The 26,838-nt window shown below is 40.7% G+C and overlaps 1 protein-coding gene across 1 annotated transcript in view; it reads right to left on the reverse strand.

The window, feature by feature from the left end:
* rftn1b (raftlin, lipid raft linker 1b) overlaps positions 1 to 26,838 on the reverse strand; it is a 92,823-nt gene that overhangs the window by 10,814 nt on the left and 55,171 nt on the right. The window contains exons 5-7 of the mRNA XM_010793417.1: positions 24,676 to 25,153; positions 18,277 to 18,480; positions 10,263 to 10,381 (exon numbers count right to left, since the gene is read on the reverse strand). Coding sequence (XP_010791719.1) covers positions 10,263 to 10,381; positions 18,277 to 18,480; positions 24,676 to 25,153 — 801 coding nt within the window. The remainder of the gene's footprint in view (positions 1 to 10,262; positions 10,382 to 18,276; positions 18,481 to 24,675; positions 25,154 to 26,838) is intronic.

Consider the following 26,838-nt stretch of genomic DNA (forward strand, 5'->3'; position numbering starts at 1 on the left):
GACATTCTTGCCGTGTGATGCACCTGCCAAAAATGAGAAACCTCAACGCGTGTCAGTTAGACTGCACGCATGTACAAAAACATACACGCACACGCACACACGCGCAGAGCTTCCAGTTAATAAAAGACTTCGCTCGAGGGACGGCTCAATGTTCTCCAGAACATTCCCTGAACCTATGGACTGTGCGAAATAAAAGTCGTTTGAAAGAGTGAAATAAAAGTCTCACCATTCGGGCCGTTACCTTTTTTACATAAATTCTAGACCGTTTCCTTATGGTGTGCAGTTTAAGTACTGATATGAGTCAGGAAGGCAGTGAACCTGAACACAGAACTTCACAGAGTCTATTCATATTGCACTGATCAACTGTACAAGAACAGAGAATTGAGAATACATCACACCCACATGCTACATTAGCCTTCACTGTACTGTGAACTGTGAAAATGTAGTCTAATTAAAGCCTCACCAGGCGAGGTGTTCATGTGAATATACTGTACACCCGCTTTTATTAGCCTCTTTCACTGTTTCCTTTTGTCCCTGAAGGAGCCACACCACAGAGTCGAGAAAATCAGGTGACGCATAAAGACTTCAGTGAAATACAAAAGCAAAGCAGGACCACAACCTCTTTTTCTTTCTTTGTGTAGAAAACATAAAAGCCCCGAAAAGCTATTGTTGTGATAACCAGGCTGTTTGTTTGTGTGTTTAGTACTCATCTTACCAGTACTGTAGAAAAGGTTTCATTGTACATTTCTCCATGCTCTGGTAACAACTGAACATAGGTAATAGCTTTCTTAAAGAAAATATTTCTGTATGAATTGTATTTCATAGATATTAGTAAACCACAATTACAAAAGCATCTACTATGACAGCTATACTAATACACTACTGCCACTAATACTACTATTGCTTCTACCACTGTGTCCATAACTAAATGTTTATTTAAATTTTACTACAGTCAGCGTAACTTACAGTATACATAACTAAATCGTATACCCTCGATTGCAACTGTCACTATCATTACCACAAATAGAACAACTGCTTATATTGCTACTGCCTATATTTTATAATAATTTTAGAGCCGCAAAGATTAATCCATTAGTTGTCAAACAAAATTCCCTGATCTCGCTTCTTTAATGTGAATATTTATCATAGTTTTGTTACTCCTTGGAAGACATTAGACTTTTATCTTTTGAGTTTTTGGACAAAACAACACATCTAAGTACGTATTTTTTCCGGCTTCGGGACACACCGATTGACATTTATTATAATAAAAAAACAAATTGGCTAACTGAGAAAAAAAAACAATTGTTGGTCTCAGTCCCACTTTCTGCAGTAGTTTCGTAACAAAAACTACTTTTACAACTGCTACCATTTTAAAGGTGACCTATCATGCAAAATGCACTAGTGTACGTCTTTTATACATGAATATGTGTCCCCGGTGTTCCAGGGAACTCACCAAGTGTCAGAAAACACAACCCTCTCTATTTTCCTCCATACCCAAATCTCTTAAAAAGGGGCTGCAACGGATCTGATCCAGATTTGAACACTTCTATGACGTCACAGAAGTGGCGCTACGGCTATTGGGCCAACTCCACCAATCAGGAGGAGACAGCCACGGACATTGCCTTCGAAAGCACTGGAGACACTGTAGTACATATGCCAGGCCTGTAGGTGGTGCTGTTCTCACAGAATCAGCCCATGCAAAGACAATGTTAAATTGAGCGAAATGAGGAATGGCTAAAATGCATGATCTGTTTGGTAATTTGAAAAATAAAAAGTATAAATATGTCTTATATAGGTATGGTCCTACACTGTATTATTCAAATATAGCATGATAGGTCCACTTTAAATTACTATCACAGGCAATTCTCCTACAAGTAGTAAAACTGCATCTACTGCTATCCTTTGAGATCTGACTTCTACTTCTTCTGCTATGATGAACACCATGACTACAGTACTATTACCTCTACTAAGTGTGCATTAGGGTCCAGTGGGTGGTCATACAGGGAGAATCGGTGCATTTCTGAGAAAGAGAGACTGATCATCATGCAGTGCTCATTGTCTGCCATGAGACAGACCTCAAGTGAAAACACTTAAACGCACTTCACCGCACAACGCCTCATTTCTCTTCCACAGATCCTTATTGACCAGGACGACAGAACATGCACAAACAGAGCAGAAGCAGTCGCGTATAACGTTGTAGGTTGCAAAGAGCTAATCGTTAGAATACGAGACACTGCTCCAGACATTATTTACACAAGCATTACTTTGTAAGTTCCTACGGGGAGCGGCGCATCTACATTTTTCTTAGGTTTATGTTGGAACCACTCCCAGAAACAGGCTCTGCTTCAAAGCCTGCCCGGAAAGAAAATTGAGAAATAATTTTTCTGTAATGGTGCTGTTCTTTGGAGTAGGTGAGAGATAATCACAGTCCTCAGAGTCTGGCTCCCCTCTCTCCCCGACTTATTATGCAGGGCCACCGCGCTGCATCAGCACTATTGCACCAACCTCTGAGCCTAAAAAACAAAGTAATCTCAGCGCCATCTTTGTCTTCGATGTTATCTGTGTGACTATAAAGAAGGATTGCACGGTAAGAAGAGAGTAGAGGTGTAGTGTAACCAGTTCAGGTAAAGCTACTATAAATTGAAACCAGTTTTTTCTGGAGATCATGTCGTCACACTGATCAACACATTTGTACCTTGGCTCAGCGAGCTTTAAACACATAAAGGCACTTAAAGGCATCTCAGTAGGAAAAGAAGATGTCAGTGACTTTCACTGTAAGCATTTTCCCTGCTGTTGATGGTAGCTGCAAGTGCTCAGACCCACTTCTTATCTTTGAGATGTTGATGCTAAGCCACTCACACAGCAGGTATGGAAATATATTATCCGGTGTTTGAGAACTTGTACCTAAGATAAAGTTTGTTTTTCAGGCCTACGGTGGAGTGGGTGCAGCTGCAGGTCAATGGAGTTCAGAGTGCATTTAGAGAGTTAGCTTAATAAAAACAGCAGTATATTGTTTTTCTTTAAACCCACTCCACCGACTCTGAAAGGTAGACATAACAAACCATAAATCTGTTTTGCAACCGCTCTGAATATAGCTTTGGTTCTGCAGACGACAAGGGGTCAACAGATTCTGCAGACACAGCCCTGTAATGATGAAGCAAATACCTTTTTAAAAAAAGGGCGTTCAGATTCTGTTACTGGCGGCCTCGCTCAACCTCGAGCGTTGTCACAGCAACAGAAAACCCTTCATACAATCTTTTTTAAAGCACTGCAATATAAGTGGGTCTGGCTGTTTCAATAGCGTTTAAAAAATAATAATACTTTTACAATTTCCTAACTGTTTCATCAGACCAGTTCTGTTTAGAATATATACAAGCTTTTTAGCAAGAAATTATCAATGCCTCCTAATTAGTACTCAAACTAAAGAATGACCATCTTGACCAAACGAGCACAGCACAAGGTTCATTTGGTAATTGTTCTGGAGCTTGCAATCGAACAAAATGGTTTTAATTGTAGGTGTTCAAATTAACATTTGTATGGGCACCAATAGAACTTCTTGTCCATGTTAGCTGGTAAAACTGTAGCCTGTAAGTTCATTCTTCAACCTTTGAAACATAATTTGTAGGTGTAAGTGAGAGAAACGCCCCCACACGGTCCAATTTGCAGCTGTTCCAGAGGTGTTCTTTGTTTCACAGGCTCTAAACATACCATACCAATGACAGCTATGCACCATCAAGGGACCCTTTTCCCTGCTTAAAGTTGCATTGCTTCTAAAATATTACAGCAAATAAAGACATGCAAAGTGCATCCGAACTTTAGACTCTTCAAGGCATTAGTTTGCATTTCAGTAAAGACCAAACCATGCAGCCTGATAACACATGATGATGTAGCTCAGAAAACAAAGGCTGGCGATGTTACTGTTGCTGTTATCATGTGCTTTTGCAAGGAGAAGAAACATTAGTATTTGATGATGGAAACTGATAACTCAAAATGGGGGTTTTTACGAGAAGACACATTTGAAGAAGCAATCCAAATTATTTATAAAAACAAAAGGCCCAGAGCAAAATTCTGACAGGGGAGCCCAGAGTGTCTCTCTGCTTCTCTGTTTTTTTGGTTTTGTTAAATTAGCCTGCCAGCTTGTAAATTGACTCCTTTAACCACAACCTACTTTAGAGACGAGAGGAACAATAGATTAAGACAGTTTCTGTATCACGTTAACCTCAAATCTGCATCCTTAGACAGCTCTTTTGGTCGTCACCACACCGGAATATTTTGTATGTCTCTTTAGCCTGGTTCTTATATCAAGCCTTTTACTGAGGACCTCCATGACATTGATGCTAGGAAGTGATGGGACAGTTAACTCAGATCTTTTACTTAGATTAAACCACAAAAACAGCAGTCTGATACTCAATTAATAACAAGTTAAGGTGCATTCATATTACCAGCCAAATCATTTAATGGCCACAGAATATTCAATCCCCAGATAATTTTTTTAGGAAAGAAGACCAAACAAACCACATGCGTGTACTTTGCTCGTTTCTAAATTAAATAAATGCCTCAAAGTAATTGAAATGAAACTATCTAAGACATTAAGAGGGTAAATATCTATTTAAGGTGCACTGCTTATAACCATCTATAATGTCACAAAGACCCCTAACTTGATTTGCTTCTTTGTAATGAGTCACAAGCCAAAAGATAACTGTACACTATTACTTCACAGGTTTTTGTAATGTCAAATATTGTCAGGGAAGTTTAAAGTAGGAGCATAAAATGAAAATACTCAAAGTTTCACTAACCTAGAGTAATTGTAGATGGACTAAGTTACTTTCCAGCACTGCTTAGCCTCTGTTCTGTCGCAAACATGTTATTATTTGTTCCTAAAACCCTACTACCTTACTACGAAAACCACCCTACAAGCCAAAGCCACTTCCTCCCCCCCCGGATCTATCAGCCCTATCGTCACAATTTCTGACAGAGCGGGCGTGATCTCTCACTTGCACGGACCGTGCAAATTGCTCTCCTATCTAGGTCACCTCTCCTCTCACCTCAGTAGAGAAGATAGAGATATCATGGACAGACGATGCACTTTAACGATCAGCCCTCTGCACCACAAGCAGGCCACAGCATGCACAGGCACATAAGAACAAATATACTGTACGTTATGAATAATAAACACTTGATGTCAGTTACAAAAACACTTCCTGTGTTCTCTGCTTCAACCACTGAAGTGATTCTGGTGAAGACACTCTGTACCAGCCAGGTGGCTTTTGTGTGAACGTGAATTCAACACGGGAGTTGTTCACGTGTGTGTGACGGAGCGGAGGTGTCCTTGTATGTGTCTTAAACTATTTCTTCAAAGCCTCCTCCCTGCCGTGCCAATGCTGAGATGTGAGGCCCTAATCCCATTTCTTTAGTTTGTGGTCGACTGTGACGTGCCGCTCTTCAAAGCCGCGGATGCAAGTGAATTCTGGGAATGAGTGACAACAATGTCAGCGCTGTTAAACTCCTTTCACTTGCTTTGACTTTGGACTGCCATTTCTTAAATTTGAACTCCTCTGACATTTACTTTCAGGGTGTCTTTTGGCAGGAGGCGACACACACTCTCTAAACTCTGGTCTTTTGGGTTACGAGTTGTCAAGATCAAGGCGTGAGCAAGCCAGACAGAGCAGAAGTAAATGCTCGAAAAGTTGTAAATGTTGAGAAGCATAAATATCTTATTAGTAACCTGCCTTCAGATCATAATCAACTGAAGAGAGAAAGCAGTTCATTCAACTTTAAATCATTTTGTGAGCATAAAAGTCCTAAAACAGAAGTGATTGTTTATATTACTGTACAACGGCGCTAATAATGCCCACTATCAATGCTTTTCTTGTGGTAACCAGGGAGCTTCTTTATGCAAATAATACTTCAATCATTTTCTTGCAGTTATTTTATACATACATATTTATCTATTCAGCAATTATAGGTGCATTGGAAGGGGGTATGTGTGAAGTCTCTTTTCGACGTCTGTGCAAAATCAAACCCTCTTTTTAGACATGTTACATTTTAGTATGATGTTGAGAATTAGAAATACTGCTTGTTGCACAACATTGATTTGTCATAATGGCCCTACCACTGTGTCTGGCAGAGTTCAAGTGGATAATGGTTACCTCTTTACATACACAATAGGGAAGGTAGAAAATAGAGTAAGAAAGCTTCTATAGAAGCATCAGACTCCTCAGAGGCGTCAGCTGTGCTCAGGTAAATATTACTTCATCTTTTAATAAACCGCACATGGATGTTTTTGCTCCTTTTGCTTTTTTTATCTTGATACATAAAAACTGAAACAAAACACCCTCCTGCAAATGCACGTTGTCCCTCCTGATAAATAAAGTATCCAGCAGCAGCAGCAGCAGCACATGGCAAACAAACATATTAAGACCAACCCTACAGTAGCTGAGGCCTGAAGGAGGACATGTTTTGTTTGTTTATTACTCCTTTTAAAAGTCTGCCATAGGAAAGAGGGCTCTCAGAACATTAGTTTCACGGCAGCTCCTGTATTGACTTTCCCACAGGACACAAGAAATATGAAGCTGGTCCTAATTGCCGTTTCATAGCAGAGACCCTCGATGAGTTATTCATTTGGAGCACTTCCCCACCATCCATATGGTTTCTCCTATTCAGGTCGTTGTTCAGGCACATGCTGCATCTTCAGATTTTCTCAGAGCATCTGTTAAAAATATGTGTTTTTTTTATGATAAAGCTATTTGTAATGTCTGTATCGGCTCTTTGGCACTGATGGCTTTTTTATGCAGAATATATGCAGGCTTTTTACAAATTGAACGTCCTGTACTTAGAGTGTCTCGGTTGCTCGTCATTTTGTTGTTTTTGTGCTGTTTATCTTCAGGCTGTGCTCTGCTGTCATTTAGTAGAAATCATTTACATAGAACATGCATCTTAGTTTGTCAGTTTGACACCGTTTTTGTAGTTGTTTTTATCTTTCATATTTTCAATGATTGTTTGTATATATTTTTTTTACTCATTTTACATTTGTTGGCTTTTTATCATTGTACTTTAATACTTTAAAAATAAATAAATAATCCTATTACAGTACAACTAAACAAACTAACACTGGACTCTACATTTTTTTTTTTATGGAAGCTTCTTATTTTCGATGTCACTGTTTTCTAGTCAGAACGTTTATTTTAAGGAAATACTTGTCACTTGTAGCATAATAACTAAGTACAGTGTTTCCCACAGATCTGAAATATACCTGGGGGGGTTGACGTGCCTTTGTGACGTGCAACAGCATTAACCTTTCTGTTGATCGCTTGTTAGCAGACCTTTCACGCGATGGCAGAGTGAACAGCTACAGCCAGGGCCGGACCGAGACAATAATTTAGGCCAGAAATTATAAACCCAGCCGGGCCACTACCAGTTTTTTTTTTGTGCCATTTTGCTGGACTTATTTGTCAATATTTAAAGCGTTGCTGCCCATAGGGTGATTTTTTTATTTTATTTTGGAGTCAAATGCACCAATCTGCTGCATTTTGAGGGGGAAATAAAGAGACTAGATCTATTGGAATACCTATATGAAACAGAACTGTATACATTTCAATAATCATAAAATCATGTCCATAACCAATAACATATCCAATGTGAAAAAACACTGAAACTTGTTTATTTATTTATTTTTGGTTCATTTATAGTTGAGTGTGTCTGGGCTCCTGAATCAGCCTCTCCTGTCTCCCTCCTCTCCCCCCTCTCCCCCCTGCTCCTCTTTGAGGCAGCAGCAAAGACTAGTTTTAGCTCTCAACAAGTTTTAAAAGTGTATCTTACCTTTTTTCACCTAGTTAACATTTTTTAAATTTTATTCATGCATATTTTACTAATCATTACCCCGTCAAATGACACACAGGGACCAATCGAGGGCTTTGATTTATGATCTGTATGACAGTGGCCATGTCGGCAGGCCATATCAGACAGCCAGTCACCCTGTGTGAGGCAGGCCACTTAACAGGCCAGACCATCGGGAAACCCCCCGGTCCTCCCGATGGCCAGTCCGGGCCTGGGTACAGGAGGCGTAGAGCGAGGGATCATTGTCCATAAGTTAATCGATCGCAAACAAAAGAAAAAGAAAAAACCTAAATGGGTCGCGAAATCTACTTTGGCGGCCGTTAATATACCTGGGCGGCCCGCCCAAGTAAAGTCTATGTGTGGGAAACCCTGAAGTATAGTACATACAGTCTTTGTTAACCTTTGTAGGGTAAGTTACTTGGAAAATGTTATGAATTATCCAACTCATAACTCATAAAAAAAGCAAACATTGAGTTAAATTCCTTTTCATGACACAGCACAACTAATCTAGCTTCCACATGTCACATTATGTAAAATGATCTCATTGAAAAGTTGAATAACTTTAGAAATCAGTATTATAAATAGTCATATGCATCCATATTCAGTAGTAATCTGATATGCTGCATCTCATCACCATTCTGCTGTTTTGTGAACACCTGTAGATCTGATGCCATTAGAAACTCAAAAGCTTTTTCACATGCAAATCCTCTGATTAGTCGTTACTCATTTATAAATGGAACAAAACGTTATCCTTCAGTGATGAACAGACGCCATCACAGAGATGATACACTCCCACTTGACGACAATATAAATGATTGCTTGCCCTCAGTGAAACGGCTTGTGTTCCTCTCCTTCTCTGAGCTTCATTCATCCAATCGCCTGTCAGACGTTTGGAAAAATAAAACAATAAGCACTAGGGGGAAAAGCAAATGACGTATATAAAGAAGAAGAATAAACCCTTACCCACAATCAATATCCTGTCTTATTTTTCATTGTAATTATCCTGGCACTGAGACAATAATGAGCTGTCAGGACACTTTGCATATCCATTTTAGGCAGTCATCACAATGACTGGGGATGATGTGAGGCCCTGATCGCCCTTTGTGAAAGAGTGGGTTGTCAATCTGATTTGGCATGGTGCAGATTGCTCTGGTGAAACAGTTTCTGATAAACTCCCAGTGGAAGAGTTGATTGGATCTCCTGGAACACTGGGTTTAGGTTCGGTGTTGTTCACTGTTGACTATTCTGAGGAAGCCTTGAAATCCATTAAGCTGTAACAGTATTACAATTCATCTCAGAGGAGGGGAGGCTCTGCTGCTGACACACGGCCGCTGAAGTCTTTTTATTGGCATATGTGGCCATCAGCACTGGGCTGGACAATCAGAGAGCAACATTTGGGCGACAAAAGTCTCCTTTCACACTTGGACAGCCAGAGGCCGCATAAAGTCTAAATTCAATTACAGAGATAGCATCGGCAAACACATACAGACCAACAACACCAAACTCACCTAGACAGGCACATAGAGCTGCATGCACAAACATGTATACACACTGTCACACACATACAGATGAAAGTCAAGAAATGGCTGCAAACCCTTCAACTCTGGGCAGAAATACATTTTCAACTTGGAACTTGTGCTGAGGGGAGACGCTAATCGGTGGGCAGATAAGGGCTTGTTTGCTCCTGATAAGACAAGCGACCGTGACACATGTCCCTCAAATTGAGATTTGTCAGATTTGCCTTTGGGGTTGTTGGGGGAAAGGTTGGCTGTAGTGTGAGGAGGGGGTGTAGGGCACAATATCTGAGTGACACCTGATTTCAACTCCAGAGGATCAGGCTTTTTCAGATGCTTTGTTCCCTAAACAGGCCTGGTCAATGTGGATTTCATATATTGATTAAATGCCACGATATCATATGATTTTAAAAGGTGATGAATTGAAGAAAAAGCCTACTACAAAACTTTATAACACCTTCAATGGCCCTTGGTATCAATTTACTAATCCCCTGCTTCTCTGTTTGAGGTATACACCTTAATTTCCCTCAAATATATTCCCTCATTTGTTGTTTGATATGGTGAAGAGTGCTGTTTGACTCGTCATTTCAAAATCTACCATGTTCTTGTTAATTTTGTTGAAATATCGAGACTGCAAGGGCACAGCCTAACTATTCATTTTCATCAAACCATTCAGAGTTAAAACTCCTTATTTTTCTTTCCTCCCTTTCATCCAAATAAGTCAATGCATGCATTTACTGAAACATATCGTGCAATATTTAATTTGGATATTTTGTTCTGTGGATATTAAGCTGCTTAGTAATAGATAGCTTGGAAACATTAATTTGGTTAGCAGCAATATGTTATGCAGCCTTTTAAAACAAAAGCACAAACCCTGTGACACTTTAAGGAAGAGAAACGTTCTCCACTCACGTTAATGACGGTCCACTGCTCCACCACGATGGCATCAAATGTCGGTGTGGTCGAGTTTGGGTCGCTCTCACATGCCTCCTGGAAAATGAAGACACTTTCCACAGACTTAGGCAGCATATCTGCAGAGACAAAGAAAGAAAAAAAAAATCAATCCGTGAAAAGAGTATTTACTGGATGGAGCGTGTCTGTCTTGTATCTGCGGCTCTTTAGGCCCTTCAGGCCAGAGGAAATGGAATGAAATAACTCACATTCACACACAGCCCTTTATTACAAAGCCATAGTGTGGCCCATTTGTATGAGCAATGTGCACTTATACATTATGCAAGGAGACAGTGTAAAAAAAAAAGGAGTAGGTATTCCCCTTCTGGATTGGTAAAGAAGAAGAGGAGATATTATGCTCTTCATCAGTGGTTTTCAGACCCCTGCTGGATACCATGCTTGACAGCTAAACAAAGGCTAATTACAGCTGGGAAACAAGGTGAATGCTATAGCTGATAGGATCGAGAGGAGCAGGACTGAGAGTCACCGCCTTAAAAAAATGATTTAGCGATAGCAAACGTAGCCACTGATTTAATGAAGTCTGTCCGTAAGGCTTTAAAGCATAAATCCTTTTGCTAAGCCTGCATAACTCACCTTAAAAAGGCTTGAATTAAGTTAGCCACTTAAGGACGTTGATGTTGATGCTTTAGGCCACTAGTGAGATTGTGTGCTCCTGACAAAATGGATTTTCTAAGCTTCTCTTCTGTTGGAAGCTAACAATCGCAGGATTGGCATCCGAGACAGAAACACCGCTCCACCCAACGTCTCTTGTTATTCATTTGATGCACACACGCACGCACGCACGCACGCACGCACGCACACACACACACACACACACACGGACACAAAACCAAAACCGTGTTCCTGGCTGTTCTGAGTGCTTTCTCATTACTCCCACACCATTTACACACTAATGCAGTTTGCCGGGGCCCAGGCACCAATACGAGACACTCCACATTTCATTACTGGACCCTAATAACAGGGGGATGAGAGGCAGCTGGAGAGCCTGTGGAGAGAGCGAGGGAAAGATGGAGAGGGAAGAAGGGAGTGAGCAAGACAGTAGGAGAGATGGAGGGTGGGGACGACGGGCCCCTTTTTTATTTCCTCTCCCTGAAAACCTATTTGGGACCCGTGCACACCCAAATGAAGACATCTGTCAGACATCTACTCTCTCAAATACAGACATTGTCATTGTTCACCCCAACCACCCGCTTGCCCTTTTTCTTCCTCCGCTCCCTCCATCGGCCCCTTCCTCCTGCAGTCCAATGCGTCTCCCTCTCATTCCTCAGCCCGTGGCATATAATTGGAAAGAAGCCTTTACGGAAAATGTGAGGCACCGAGGCCCACCATCGGTTCTGTGTCGGCGCAACAGGGATCATTCAGGTGAGATCGACACAGGGTTCCTGTCTCGCTGCTCTAGAGGGAGCAGCCTGTCTCTGGTGATAATGCAGACAGAGGCTGAACGGAGGAGAAAGAACGAGGGAGAAGGAGGGAAGTGGATGAGAAGGAGTTGGTTGCTGGGGGCGTTGAGTGCGTCAGGGGAATGCACCGGTTGCGTGCACGAATAAACATTATCTTGCGCCTATTGACTGAGAGCTGAGTCGAGCAGCCAGCGGGCCGACTGAGAACAAGTTGTTTACACTTGCAAAAACCACTGTGCGCCCTCAGTAAAATTGCTCTCCATCCCCCGTGACTCACACACTCAAGGTCGCAGGGCAGAGCATGCAAATAAAGTCGCTCGAAAAACAGGGAGTGACAGCATTGGGAATGAAAGACACTGAAGCAAATGGAAGGGGGGAGCCGGATAGCTGGAGTTGCAGGGTGACAGCTAGTGACACCCAGCAGCTGAAATCAGCACTCAAATGACAGAAGAGAGGATCAACCACAGTGCTGACACACAGAGACTGAAACTTAAAGTGTTGCGTGGGTGGCAGTCTTTAGTGTGTGGGTGTTTGGATGTCGATAGTATCTCTGGCTGCACATATCAAGTAAGTTTGGAATCTGTGTGTTCCTAATATTCATGGTCATGGAAATAGCAGAGAAAGTATATTGGAAGTTGTTCTCGTCCAGCTGGGTTTAAGTGTGCATCACCTACTGCTGCAAAGTCCCTCTGGCCTCAGAATAACATGTTAAAACAACCAGGGTTACAACTAATAATTATTTTCATGATCAAATGATCAGTTACATCTTTGAAACATCAGAACAATGAAAATGATCTAGTTTTTCAAAAGCTTAAGGTGACAAACCCACGATTAAATCACATTTTAGAAAAATGACTTGAATTATTAATTGATCATCCAAACAGAAGCTAAAAGAGACTTGCAAAAACACTGAGATGGTTCTTTTAATAACCATTTAGTTTGTTACTATACCACAGTTTTTGTAGTTGGGAATTGTACTGTAAAGATAAGAATACAAAAGGACACAAAGGAAAAGGACTGCTCAACTGATATTTTATAATATTCTTTGTGGCAATCTTTCTAGTGCTTTGTGTTTTTGGCCATGGAAATTACAAAATATATCTTTTGAGTGTCAAAACAAAACAAAATAATTATGTCCATGCGCTCTCACGATTCACTGTATGTGTTTTTAAGTCGAGATGCTGCCGAAGCCGGAAAGTGACCCTGCCCAAGGTCATGTCTGCTGACATCCTTTAAACATGTGTGCCAGGCGCTGCTTCAGAGAGCTTGAGACAGGCTGCTGACAGCTTATCTATATTTCAAACTGGGTGAGTGGACATCCAGACGCAGGGACAGAGAGAAAAGGAGACCAGGATGTCTAACGTGTGTCTGTGTGTTTGTATTGGATGTGGCAGAGCCAAAGGTTTAGCGGTTGGCAGGTGGTACCTGCGGGTTACCGGGCAGACTTTAGCTGGTATAGAAGGAAAAGATTATTGGTAATGTATCATTTGTTTGCTTTTTTCTTAATACACAGGGTTGGCAAACTCCAGCTGGGCAAGCATTTTAATATGTTTTAATATTCATTAATATACTTAGTTATACTTATGTTATTACACTATGAGTGCAGCCATGTGCACAGGCCAAAGCACACTGAGGTTGAGGGTGAACCTCGAAAGCACATGTACTGGGAATCAAGCATTGAAGTTTTTAAATATTTACATGTACAAGTATATTTTTCTTCTCTAAAGCGTAATCTCCTCACTAGAGGATTGTCTTTCAGTTAAAAAGAAAAAGAATAAATACAAAGTGGAACTTCAGCACTAGTAACACTGTGGGTCTGATTATCAGAGATATTAACACCTTTTGTTGGACTTGTGCCTGCTGAGCTACTTATTTGTAATGATTATCCCGGTGCTCATAAGTGAACCCAATTTATAAATGGCACCTTTTTAACTCCACAGTGAAAATTACTTCATTAAATCCTACAGCTGTGATCATGATCTACCTTTCTATTTAACACATTTGTGTGATAATGGATGTTCATGTTTATCCCACCAGTGGTTCCTGCAGTTGATCTGGTTTACACCTTTACCTGGAACACAATGTTCCATGCTCATGAGAAGTGTAACCACCCGAGTGTGTTTGCTCATGTGCCCAAATACACCAAACTGCATGGTTTCTAACTCCCAGTGCTAGGAGAACCTGTCTTTTGACTGCAACTGAGAGGTGTAAGAGACACATGCTGTCATTTCAAAACCTGTATACACATAAATGCAACTACACACAAATGTGTGATTTATGTAGATATGCATATAAATATATACAGACTCACAAACATCGCTTTTTTTTAATTCCCCCTCTCATCAACTTTTGTCTCATGTTTTCCCTTCTCAGATTTTTTTTCACAGAACAAGTATTAGCATTTCATATGCTCTGTATCTCTCTTGCTCTCTCCCCCCTTTTTTCTCCCTCCATTGGCATTGCCCACATTTAGAAACCAGTGAAGGCCGACTGCCATGCATATGAATAGCTCAATGTCTCACAACCGGGCTACAAATCCTCATTGTGGCTCTGGAGATAGCTTAAGCTATACCAGTAACAAAAGCAAACTCCCCGTCAACACCATTACTGTCAGTCTTTCAGTAAAAAAACTCAAAGCCTCACCCTGCTCGCAACTCCAGGGAGGCAGTGTGAACTTGTGTGTATTTTAGTGTCAAAAATGGGTGTATGTGTGTACCTTTTTAGAAAGTTTATGGGGCTGCATGTAGGCCTGCTGTGCGTGTTTGCAGACAGTGCCACAGTTTGTATGAATGTTTAATGCGTGTCTTATGACACTGGGGCCTGCGTGCAGCTTAGGATCTGTAAATTCAATATTGCTGTAATATCCTACCCTGTGGCTCGGGCGCAATCTCCACTCGCTGCAACCAACCTGCACCATAAGAGAAGGACTTACAACATCTAAGCAAACACAAATACACATGTATGCAAACAATGCTTCATCATTCAGCTTCACCACTGAAACCCATCTTTAGAAGGAACATGGGGACATGGTTCATTTTTAAATGTGCACCCCTCTGGACCATGCACAACAGCCTTAACGACGAGCAACGAAAGACACCGTTTTTAGGAAAAGGACAAGCAGCAACATGCACAGTGATGCACGCTAAAACAATTTATGAGCTGTAGGTCAACAATCAGTAAGCAAACAACAAAAACAAAACTCAGATGTATTATACTATTATCAGAGTAATAATCATATTTTATTTTGTATCAGTTTCATGCTCCTTGCAATAAATGCAATTGGCTTAAAATCTGTTAGGCTTAAAATGTCTTCAAAAGGTGAATAAATCCTCTTAATGTTGCCAACTAATCCAATTAGGCTGGCCGAGAGAATAAAGATCAGCAAGATACAATCATGCCAAAGCAGCAAACAATTCAGGACAATAAACCACTTTATATGAGGCTAATTTACTGATATATCACGACTAATAAGACAATATTGCCCGTTTTTTTAAAATTCATTTTAGATATTGGCCGGTCAATCACATTCTCCCTTCTCCCTTCCATAACACATCGCAAGCAGCTCTTTGAGTGCTTTCACGTTGACTATAAATCATGTGACTATTTGGAATTCAGGCATCAGATGCACAGAGCTACATGGTAAATTAATTTCAATTAACTACAAAATGATGATGGACTTTGGATAACAATAGCACAATAATGGGTTTATGGATTTATTTCAGTGGTTGTTGTTGAATCACAGTGCAACGTTCTTAGCAATGGACTATAGAGTATATCTTTGTTTTATGGGTTAATGACTGATGGGAAATCTGTATTTTAAAAATGCCCAAATGATTTTATAACCCATCTCAGATTACAAAGCATTACAACTGCTTAAAACTTTCCCATCAGGCAGGTTTGCAGGATTTTAATATGAGACTCAAGGGGTTCAGACAAGGACCTGCATCTCTTAGATCTCTCTTATCCTTGAGGCAATATTCCTGTGAACAAGGCACTACAGAGGCTCTTTTTTTTTAGAGGTTTGAAATGGTTCCTGCCAACTCCCAGATATAATAAAAAGTGAAGCAACACATCAAGTGACTGGACGTCTACAGCCATGCTAACAGATCAGTGAAGCTGCACTTTAGCTTTGAAGGTGGTGCTTTGAGGTAAATGCTCACGTCAGCATGTGCACATACTCACATTGACGATGCAAAAATGCTGACGTTTAACAGGTTACTGTTTTACCATGTTCATCCTTTTATGTTAGAAAGTTAGCATGCTAACATTAGCTAAAATGTGCGCTCAATAAAAAGTAGAACTTAAGGCTGCATAACTATAAAATTGTACACCAAAGAACATAGTATGTGTAAACCTACTTGGCAGCAATTATAACTCTGATGTCATGAGATTTGCAGGTATTTTGTTAATGTTTCCCTTATGATGGCTCAATACAAACTGTGTTCATCTGATTAGCAAAGAATAACAATTTCTCTTGAGGGCAACATGAATATCTGTACTGAGTTTCATGGCTATCCACTCCAAACACCAAATGTCAACCCCCTGGTGGTGCATTCAAAATGTCAGAGGAGGACCAAGGTCATTGGGATTCACCCTTTTGACACAATTTATACCAGCACTGAATTTCATGGCATGACAGCTATTGAGATGTTTACGTCTGGACCAAAGTGGGAGACTGACCGACTCTCCGAAAGACTATTATCATCGATTATGAAACAGTGCTTCCGCCTGCCTGACTCAGGAATATATGGTTTAAAAACAATACAAGTCCAACAGGATAAAAGTTAATGCAAAAATAATCGGGCAGAAGGAGGTCAGTCTTCGAAAAAAAAGATCAGTACACTTACTGTATTAGACTGCGTGTGTATCTGTCAGTAGATGAAAGCTAGGTTTGCTCTGTATCTCAAAACAATGCTGTCACTGTCACTACGATCATCCATCCGACTGCATGCCCGCTGTGTCTCTCAGTCCATTCCCTTTAGTGTGCTGTTTTTCTGTCAAACATGTCCTTGATGTTTATGAGGTTGAGATGGTCCCCTGTATCGTGTCGAGCGTCTCATCAGGAATTCAGAAGCTCATCTCAAAGAAGTTGCTAAATATGGAAACGGCAAGAATGGATACTGATTCTAAAGCGGAGCGGCTGTTTGATGTAATTAGCTGCTAACAACAAACGGGATGCTGCTTTGATGTCATACTGCCAGCTACTCACAAGAGACCACAAATCCACAAAGTACAGCATTCACCTCTGTAAAGTTGTCTGTTTTCTAAAGTGGCTGAGCTAAAGCTGAGGGCTGAGTTCAGTCCTATAAGTCGGGGAAGGCAGAGGCAGTTTCATAACGCAGCTTTCAATCCTACCCAGTCGTTTTACTGTTCAAGAGACTCATATCTTAGCAGCGCATGAAAAATGAGAAACATGTTAGAGGACGGAATAAAATTGAATCATAATAATACACTTCATTACTTTATTCTCAGGACATAAAATATGCAAGGAGGCACTAATTTGTTATCAGGTTAATTATCTATGTTTCAGAGTTGCTGAGGCGTTCAGTTTCCCAGATTAATGAAATATGATTCTTATTTACTCTGGCTGGCTGATTTCTCCAGTGTCAGAGAGAGGCACAGAGCCGCCGGGGTCTGATGGAAGAGGGAAACCCAAACGGGAAATAGTTTAGGAAAGGGTACCAGACGGCTCCATAAACTCCAGCATCCTGTACTCGAGCAGCTGCACAGCCGACTGGTGAAAACCACTCATTTTAAATACAGCATTGCATTTTTCTAATATTCGTTAACTTAAAACTCAAAGAAATTACGAGTGCTAACATGTTGCTGAACTCTCACAGTCGGGGTCGTATGTAAAGCCATTTTGAAACACCAATTTCTAACGTTAGCAATGTATTAGCCATTACCTTCATCCAGTCTTTTAGTAACTTTAATGCAACAGAGCATTTATCGGTGTACAGGCTTATGTCTGTTTATCTGTCATAAACATGAATGCCAGTACTAAAGTTCATGGTGACCTATCCGCTGGCTTGTTCATTCGTTTAATTTAAAGCCAAAAATCAAACTCATAGTTGTGCTATCCTGTAAGATATTTGTGAAATATGTTCAGATTGTTTCCCCCGGTGGAAGATACATACCAGCTGATGCATAATTGATGCCATAATGGCCAAATACTTTTTATCTCATAGATGTTGACGTTGTTTTTGGTCTCTGCTCGATGTTGGCGGTTTTCGCTATGAATAGGGGGAAAGGAATTTGGGAAGATATGGAAAAGTACCTGTAGAGGAACAATTCTAGAAAATGTAAGAAACCAAAACCAAAGGTTATGGCTCTTTTAATAATATTAACTTAAACTACATTGTGTTATTTGTTTTATTTGCACATTACAAAACTCTTATTCGAATGTGTCTTGATTGTGTGTGTGGTGGAACCTAAACACGGCATGTGTGGATATTAAAACTGCAGTAAGTTGTATTCCTCCTGAGACATTGTGTCCCACATATTTTTCCTCTGAAAAGTCTTTGTTCTGCTGTAACAATGTCGTGCTGGCTTACCATTTGTATTGCCCAGGTGGAAGTATCCATCGACCAATGAGGCTCCGTTGTTGAAGTGCTGCGTCATGTGGTCCAGCCAGTTGGCCTCCACGCCTTTGACCCCCTCATCACAGTTTTGCACTCGCAGTGGCACCTTGACAGTGTAGTACTTCACCTGGCCCTCTCTGACCGGCGGGTGGTTATACAGAGCGAGCAGCTCCACCCCTGTTAAGACAAAACAGAAAATAAAACGTCTTAAATTGATTTTACTCAGTAAAGGTTGTGACAATACAGATGTAACCTCTGTGGGAGTCCCACATTTTACTACATGATTATTGAATTACTGCCATACATTGGCCCCAATCCAAAGTGCAATTTGGCAACGTCTGCAGGAGCAATTTCCCTCCCCAGCTGCCAGAAGATATAAGAAATGGCCCAGTAAACGGTTGGCTGAGAGACTGAGTTTGGGTTTGAAATATATTACTTTTGTTGCCATGAGAACAACCTTCTGCAGTATTTAGTTATGAACCACTTCTTTAAAACTTTAACTACTGTTGATTTGGGATAACTTACTTTGTTGTGACTTTAAAATCCTGACCACATTTTGAGCTAAATGTTTAAGACCAATTGGAAGGACATTTGTTTCCTTTGAGAGAAGCAAACCAACAAACTCAGCTAATGTGAGGACAGTGAAAAAGCTTCTTGGCCACAGAGTTCTTGGTCAACAGCAACACACGCATTTTGTGCTTTTCTGGTATCCAACCAGTTTGATTTTCTCTTCCTGTGAAAATGTGTCACGTACCCTGTGCAAGGACCCTTGGTAACTGATATGAGCTTAAGAAAATGGTCTTAGAAAAATAGAGCAGCATTTCCATTTACTTTAGTACACTAAAATTGGTACACAAAAACATCATAAAACGAACAAAAGTTCAACCTGGCCTTTTGTTGCCCTGAGCTGGACTTACAATACCCTGAACATCTTTTTCCAAGGCTGCTACTCATTTTTTTCACTTGGTTCTTTTAAAACAACAGACGTGAAGTGAATCAAAAGCAATTTGAATATATTACTGTTACAAGTAATCGTCGTATTCCTTTTGTTTTCCCGCAGTGATTTTACTCTGCTGATGCAGAACCTGAAAGGGACCATTTAATTGTGACCGAGCTAATTTATAGTATAACCTTGAATATGCATTATAAGCTCTCCAGCTAGCTGTTGTTTACATCAAGCAGAAATATACATAATGCAGTGGGTCTCTCTCATGAGGGGGAAACAGGCTTGGAAAGTTGCCAATTGTACGCGTGTCACTGTTCCTCTCTCATATCATTCTAAATCAAAGTGATAGAGTTTTATTTGTTGGGATGTGCAAATTCAATTAAGTCAGCTAATGTTTTCTCCTTTCTTTCGAATACAAATGTCAGACAGACTGTCATTCCACAAGTGAGCCAGATGGACGAGCAGAACGGGCGGCACTTTCACTCTCACACACACACACACACACACACACACACACACACACACACACACACACACACACACACACACACACACACACACACACACACACACACACACACACACGTGTGGTGGTAGGGGGAGTCATGGCCCACTCGCTCTGGTCTTTCCGTCCATCCATCCGCCCGGCAGACATCCCGCAAGAATGAATCATTTATAAGCATTTCTTGTCTGGCTCGTCTGACTGATGATGATGTGACAGCTGGCCACCAAAATTCCCCAGATCTTATAATTTGTCACTCTTGAGAAAAGTTGAATCGATGCAGAATATTCACACACGCTCCCTTTGTCCGTCCCTATGTTACCCATGTTACAGCGTAGAGAGCATGGCAAACACACAACACCAAAATGGCTTCCCATTTAACATGCCTCCGACTTGCCAAAACAACATGTGGCATCACCGTGAAAGATTTTGTAGCGATCTTTAATGTTTAAAGTGGTTTACAGTTTATGTCCACAAGTCTAGAATGATGTATCACAATGGTTTTATTCATGATTCCTTTCTGTGTGCTTCAGGCACGTCATAAAACAGCTTTTTCGAAAATTGTCATGTATAATCACAGATTCAAAAATACAGCAAATCCGCATCTCTGTGTAATCACTGTGTAATTAGATGAGTAACAACATCAAACCATATTTGAGAATGATGATAACATTGATGCTGATGGGACATTTTTGCTATTTATAACGGCTTGACATAAAATAACAGCCACCAGCAAGAACACATGCTCTTCAGGCCCTGTTTTTCTCACCATATTATAATTTTTTCTGTATAATAGCTGAGAGTTTTCCATGCATCATATTTCATTAAAGTGTAATTATGCTATGATTATGGCACAGAGGCGACTCTAATTCAGATGGAGGGGCAGGTAGCTAATTTTCTAACCTATTCTAAGACTCTGGGTGTGTAATCATCTTTTCAGTTGCACTCTGTTCACAGGAGATACTGTACACTGAAGCATCAGAGGGATTAACTACCTTGCCTACGGGGAATTTCGGCATGCGGGGCAAAACGGTAATGCCAACAAATCGGAGGACTATCTCATGATATTTTTAGGTAGCAATGAAAAAATCTGTCTTGCTGATATCCATTACTCTGGACTCCGGTATAACAGTCAAACTAGAGCCGTGCTTTAACTCGGCATTCCTGAGTATTTCAGAAATCATTTTGATAGAAATCTGTAGGGCTGCCCTCTAAACGTGTATGATTCAAATAATCAGTCGAGAAGCACTCGAGTCGGCTAGCATTTGTCAGTCAAACCACTGCCTGTTTCCCTTCCTTCCTTTCCTTTTTTGCTGCAGTATTTAAAAAAAATCTTGATTCAGGTACAGCCCCTAGCAATCTGACTCGATGTGAAGTCGACACATTCAGATACATGCCGTTTTGATTTAGGGTGGGCTGTGATTGACTTGTTGCATCGCTGCAAAGCATCAATAAAACATTGTATCATACGAAATGAGAAGGCTCAGAATTTATAAATGAATTGTATGCCTCATCACTTCCTTGCTCTGATTAACCAGCCAACACTTAAAGCAGTGACCCACAGTCGTGTGTTCACTGTGACTCTGACAAGCTTGAGATGCTACAACACATCTCCTAATTCCCGGGAGAGAATCAGTGCAGAATGCAGCAGAGGAGTCTTTATGTTCAGGAGAAACATTACAGTAAGTAATCTGTTATCTTTAAGGAACTTTTTAACACACATATTTAAAATGTCTCACCAAGATGTAACCCCTAAAGCTACAGTATTAATGACACGGGCAAACACTGTTGTATTAATGAAACAAAACAGAGATTTGATTTGTGATGATGAGGTGATATTATAACAAACAGTGATAATAATACTGCAGTCTTTTTAGTTTTCTTGGTTGTTTTTATCAACTAACACATTTTTAATAGCCAGAAACATTGTTGGTCACTGACCTTATTAATATTTCAGAATTCATATGGACAGGGAAGTTAAATCTAACCGTCAATAATGTGATATTTATAGCTTTACTTGCGTATTACAGACACACCAACAGGTTTAACTAAAATAATCCATTCAGAATAAACTCTGAAGCATTAGGACTTGTTGTTGCTAGCAGTCCAGTTAAAAAGCATGTGGGCGCATGAGTGTTGTGAAGACATTGAAGGCATTTGGTTTCAAAGGCTTATCTGATACCGGTGGTCAGCCGCAGTAACCCTGTAACAGATCTTAGCAGCGTGGCTTTCAAACATGACATGTCATCAATTCAATGTCTGTTTCTTTAATCTCAGAAGCTGGACACTGATCCCATCAGAGCAGAGATAACAAAGATCTCAGGGGAAAAACCGAGCCACTCTAATGACTCCCTCTGGACATTGACAAGATGATTTCAGACTGAACTTCAATAGGATTACACCTACAATAAAGCTCTTCATTTAATATCTTGACTTCAGTTTATGATCTTCCCTTAAAGCTTGTTATCTTTGTTAGTTGCTTTGATAAACAAACATAATGACAAGAAACTCAACCAATCAGAGAAGCGGATATCTTATCTTAGGTAATTAAACATAGGCTTGTTAATATTCTCTTTTTTTCATTTTGATGATGTGACTTTCATGTAGTACACAGAAATCACTGGGAAAGGGTAAGGCTGGCAAATAAATAAAATGTGATTTTTTTTCACCCCTTTGCTGATAAAAAACATTCCAGGTGGCATTTAATTCCCTACAAAACGTTCTTGCTCATGCAAATGAGCTGTATTTCCTCTTATCCCCACATAATAGTACAGCTGTCACTACCGTGTTATACTTTCCGTTCTGTCTTACACCAGAATCCGTTTTTCTTTAAACCTTCCAAGCATTTGAGTCTCTAAACTTATAGGCTCAGTTTCTATCCTTAGCTCCAGACTCTGGGATGGTGATCATCTTTCCATCATAAGCCTCAGACTTTCGCCAGCTCTATCACCAACACTTGCATTGCGTTCACCTCGAGATCTGAGGATTAGCGAGGACAAGCCAGCAGTAGCTGAGACTCTTGGGCCTTCGCGGCAGACTGGGCATTAGTAGAGAGGGACATGGGAGCTTGGCAGGCTCCCCTACCACCCCTTCTGGCTGCTACACCAGTGCTGCTGGCGTTGTCGCAGGGATTCAGGGGGATGGAGGTGGGGGTAGAGAGAGAGAGCTGTGAAGCTGAGGGAGGTAGAGGACGAGGCAGTGGGGGATTATCTCGCTGCAAAATGCACTGTAGGGAGGCCCAGATGGACCAGTGGGCTGTGGTCTGCTGTGATGCCAAGTTTGTGTTACTGCACACATATACATAAAGACACAAACTTAATCAAAGTATGTGAGCTGCACACCAAAGAGTAAATGAATTATGCAACTCACAGTCTTAGATGCTTTAAACCTAATCGCTTTCTACACTGTACATACAAATATACAGTATACACACACAAACGTTAACACTCCCAGTGGGATGTGTGTCCGATGCACAGTTTGCACCTTGCACTGACACATATCACAAATAGGTTTGGTGAGAGGAGGAGAGACAGTAGGAGGGAGGTGATGGGTGTTGGGTGTCTCCATCTGTCATCCAAAATGCTCAAATAAATCGTGCCTTTCCTAATTTCAGCAGTGTTCCCGCAGAAAAGGAAGCTACCCTTAATGGCTCGGAGAGGTGTAACCACGCATGAGATGTGCAGTTTCCGAAAAACCCGACAAACTGGTGAATTTCACAGATTAAGCTTCATCGGCTAAGTGTGAATTTGTATGCATCACAGCTATAAGACGATTTCCTTTTGTGTAACGGATATAGGGGATTATATCCCAAGGCAGCACATTGTTGAGGCAAAAGCAAGAAATGACACCTCCGCAGTTGCCAAGTGTTTCAAGAGGGATCTACAGTGCCACGCTGTGCTTTAGTTAAACAGCCAAAAGCTATGGCTCCTAATGAAACCAAAACACAAAATCTACACATAACTAGAGAGATACTGGCTAAAGACTACAAGATGTCAGTTTAAATAGATGTGAATGGGAGACTGCAGTTATCAAAGGATGCCCCTGGTATGGGATTTAACCCCAGACTGCTTCCGCTGCGATGTGATGAGTGAGCTCACGTGTGTAGCAACATGAGGCAAAAACTAAATCATTTTTAGCCTTTCACAATTTGACCTTTAATTATCATCCCTCATCGGTCCTTCCTGTGTAATTTGTAGGGATAGTTGTGCAGCAGGTCTGTGTCATCTGGACCCAAGAGTCTTGTAAAGTTGAAATGCTTTGTAAAGTTTTTAAATGTCGACATTTAATTATAGAGCCCCTGTTGGGCTGATTAGTTTAATATTCTTTTAAAAGATCTGTTTCCCCAAATAACATGTAGCATATTTATTCAGCCCATCTTATGTAGCCATACCAATACTTTGGGTTTTATATGGCCACATATTGAGAAATGTGACAGTTTGATGTTTGCCCTGAACAATAACTGCTACGTATATTTGTGGTGTCCACTGAAAAAGGGACATTTTAAAAAGTGCAACAGAAATATGTGCAATTGGCTTTTTGCATAGTAAAAAGGGAAGGTAAAATAACCTTTGTTTTCATGGTGCTGTCTGTTTAAGAAAACAGTATTACGTGTATACAGTATTTAGATATCCTTGTAATTGTAGGTATATTCATCATATTTGTCTGATATTTAGTATCTTTATTCCTTAAAATTCAGTGTAACTGCTGCGTATTACATGTTTCCATGGCTTTCCATTACCCCATACATAAATAAAGAATCCACACATACCTCATTACGTCCTTCATCTACTGTTGTGGGTTACCTCGCTCTTTTCCCGTAATAATAAATGTTTCGAGCTTCATGATCCTGATCATACATGTCTTGCTTAAAACACAATTTACCTCTATTGTTTGAGTGTATGATGGCAACCACAGAGACACTTACCGTCACCTCTCCGTTGGCGGTATCTCAGCCTCTCCTTGGCTTCTCTGCCACCGTCCTTGTTATTATTGTGACACGGCGACTCCTCCTCCGTCAGCCCCTCACTGTGCTCCACATCTCCCTCTGACACTGGAGACGCCACAGACGAGCCCTCGCCCTGACTGCCCTCCACCCCGCTCCCTGAATGGTTCCCAGTGTTCTCACTTTGAATCTTCTCCCCACTCGTTGCTGCTTCCCCATCCTCGCATGGAGCCTCCTCATTTCCGTCTTTGTCAGCTTCAGCTCCAGGTGCTGCATGGTTTCTGGGGCTTGAGGGGTTTGAAGGGCTGCAGCTGCCCAGGGAACCGAGCACCGAGCTGGGGCTGGAGTGGAGGGAAAGGGAGGGGGTGTCTGGTTCTCGGATCCTGGTACATGGGGCCCCATACGGTTCCTGGACAAACCCTACGAACATCACCCCCTGGTCAGCAGCATCATGGATCTGCTGTTGGAAGCATGAACAACAAACTGAAGTTAGGATGATGCAAGTAGTGAATGCTACTGCTGCTGCTTTGCATTCAGTGATTCTTCATTTCATGAGAGTTGAAACAGCAAGTGGATGGATGTGTACTGTACAGTTTAACAGTCAGTTGATTTTGATGGGTTTTGGACTGTTGCTTGGCAAAAACAAAATCTAAAATGTACAGACTAAACCATTAATGATCTGAATGATTGTCATTGGCGGACTAATCAATGAATTCATTAGTTGCGTCCCTTGACTTAAATGCATGTACTATTTGAGATTTTGTTTGTGAAGCTGCTTTTGCATTCATTAGCTATTCAAATGCCTAAAATGTAAATTCAGGATGCAAAATAAGAACAGCATGAAGCAGAACATATTCAACAAGTTATTTCCCGCGACACCTCAAACTGAAACCAGACTTTCAGACTTAGTTTGAGAATATTTATCTAGAAAATGAATTGTTTTCCCCCACAATACTTGTGATAGTCATCTGCATCAGTTGGAGCTTTGTTTTTTTTGTGACCCCCCTCTGATTATTTTCCAGCAGCTTCTCCAATCACTCAGTTGTTGATTCGATTGGAGCGGCCACTACCCTAGTCAGGCACGGGCCACATCGCAAATCCAGCGCTCCGCTTTCTTTCTGTCTTTTTTTTATCATCTGGCATTTTATGCCAATATTGGGATTCTGCCACAGAGCGAGATTGAAACTTTAACTAACTGTCAGACAATGTTAATGATGCCATTCTCCATTTCTGCAGCCCTCTACACGCCACCCCCCACCCCCCAAGCAAAGGCGGTGCCCGTCTCGGTCTCGAGCCACAGTGAGGGGAGAGAATCAAATCAAATCGCAGGTTATTCACTATGAAATTAAATTGGAAAACAGTCGTATTGTTTCCAGCCATATTGTTTAATATCAGTGAACGCTCTCTGGGTGCATCCACATCATATTCCCCATACCAATATGTTGAAATGGAATTGCTGAGATAAAAGGAAACTGTTGTATCTCATTTAACGGTTATGCAGGCAGTCAGAGAGAGAGATGAATGGCTCTGACTGTCTAATGTAGCTGCAGTTGATCGCAAAGTAGATTCACGCAGTGCGGCGTAATGATTGAATTTATTTTAGTACCATTATCATTATCATTTTATCAAATCCTGTGTTTGACAAAGTAGAACCATCAGATTAGATTTCCTTTTCCATCTTTTTTCAACAGTCCAATATCATAAAAAGACTTCAGATAAACCACAAAAGTACTGTATTATATATATGAGTGACACATGGGAATGAATCACAAAATATGTAAACTCCGAGTCAAAAGAGACAATTTGATTCAATGTAAACGAGTAAATAACTAGCCGGATACATTTGTTAGTTTTAAGATTATTAATTCAACAAAATATTTTATTGACAAAAGCTTGGATGAATAATGGAACAGCCATACAATAACTTTATACTGTACATACTGTACTCTATATAACTATATATATATGAATTTCAAGCTAACTGAACAATAAAAGGGCAGTATAAATTCATGTGACAAAATCCAAACCTTCTTCTAAACCTCTTAATCTAAACGAACAGACATCGTAATGGCTTACAGTAGATAAGACCACCTCAGGTCAAGAAAATGAGGTTTTGAGGTCAAAAAGGAAACTTTTCCTCGCATC

Source organism: Notothenia coriiceps, unplaced genomic scaffold (genome assembly GCF_000735185.1).
Source record: "Notothenia coriiceps isolate Sejong01 unplaced genomic scaffold, NC01 NC01_scaffold00037244, whole genome shotgun sequence".
In the NCBI taxonomy this organism is placed as follows: Eukaryota; Metazoa; Chordata; class Actinopteri; order Perciformes; family Nototheniidae; genus Notothenia; species Notothenia coriiceps.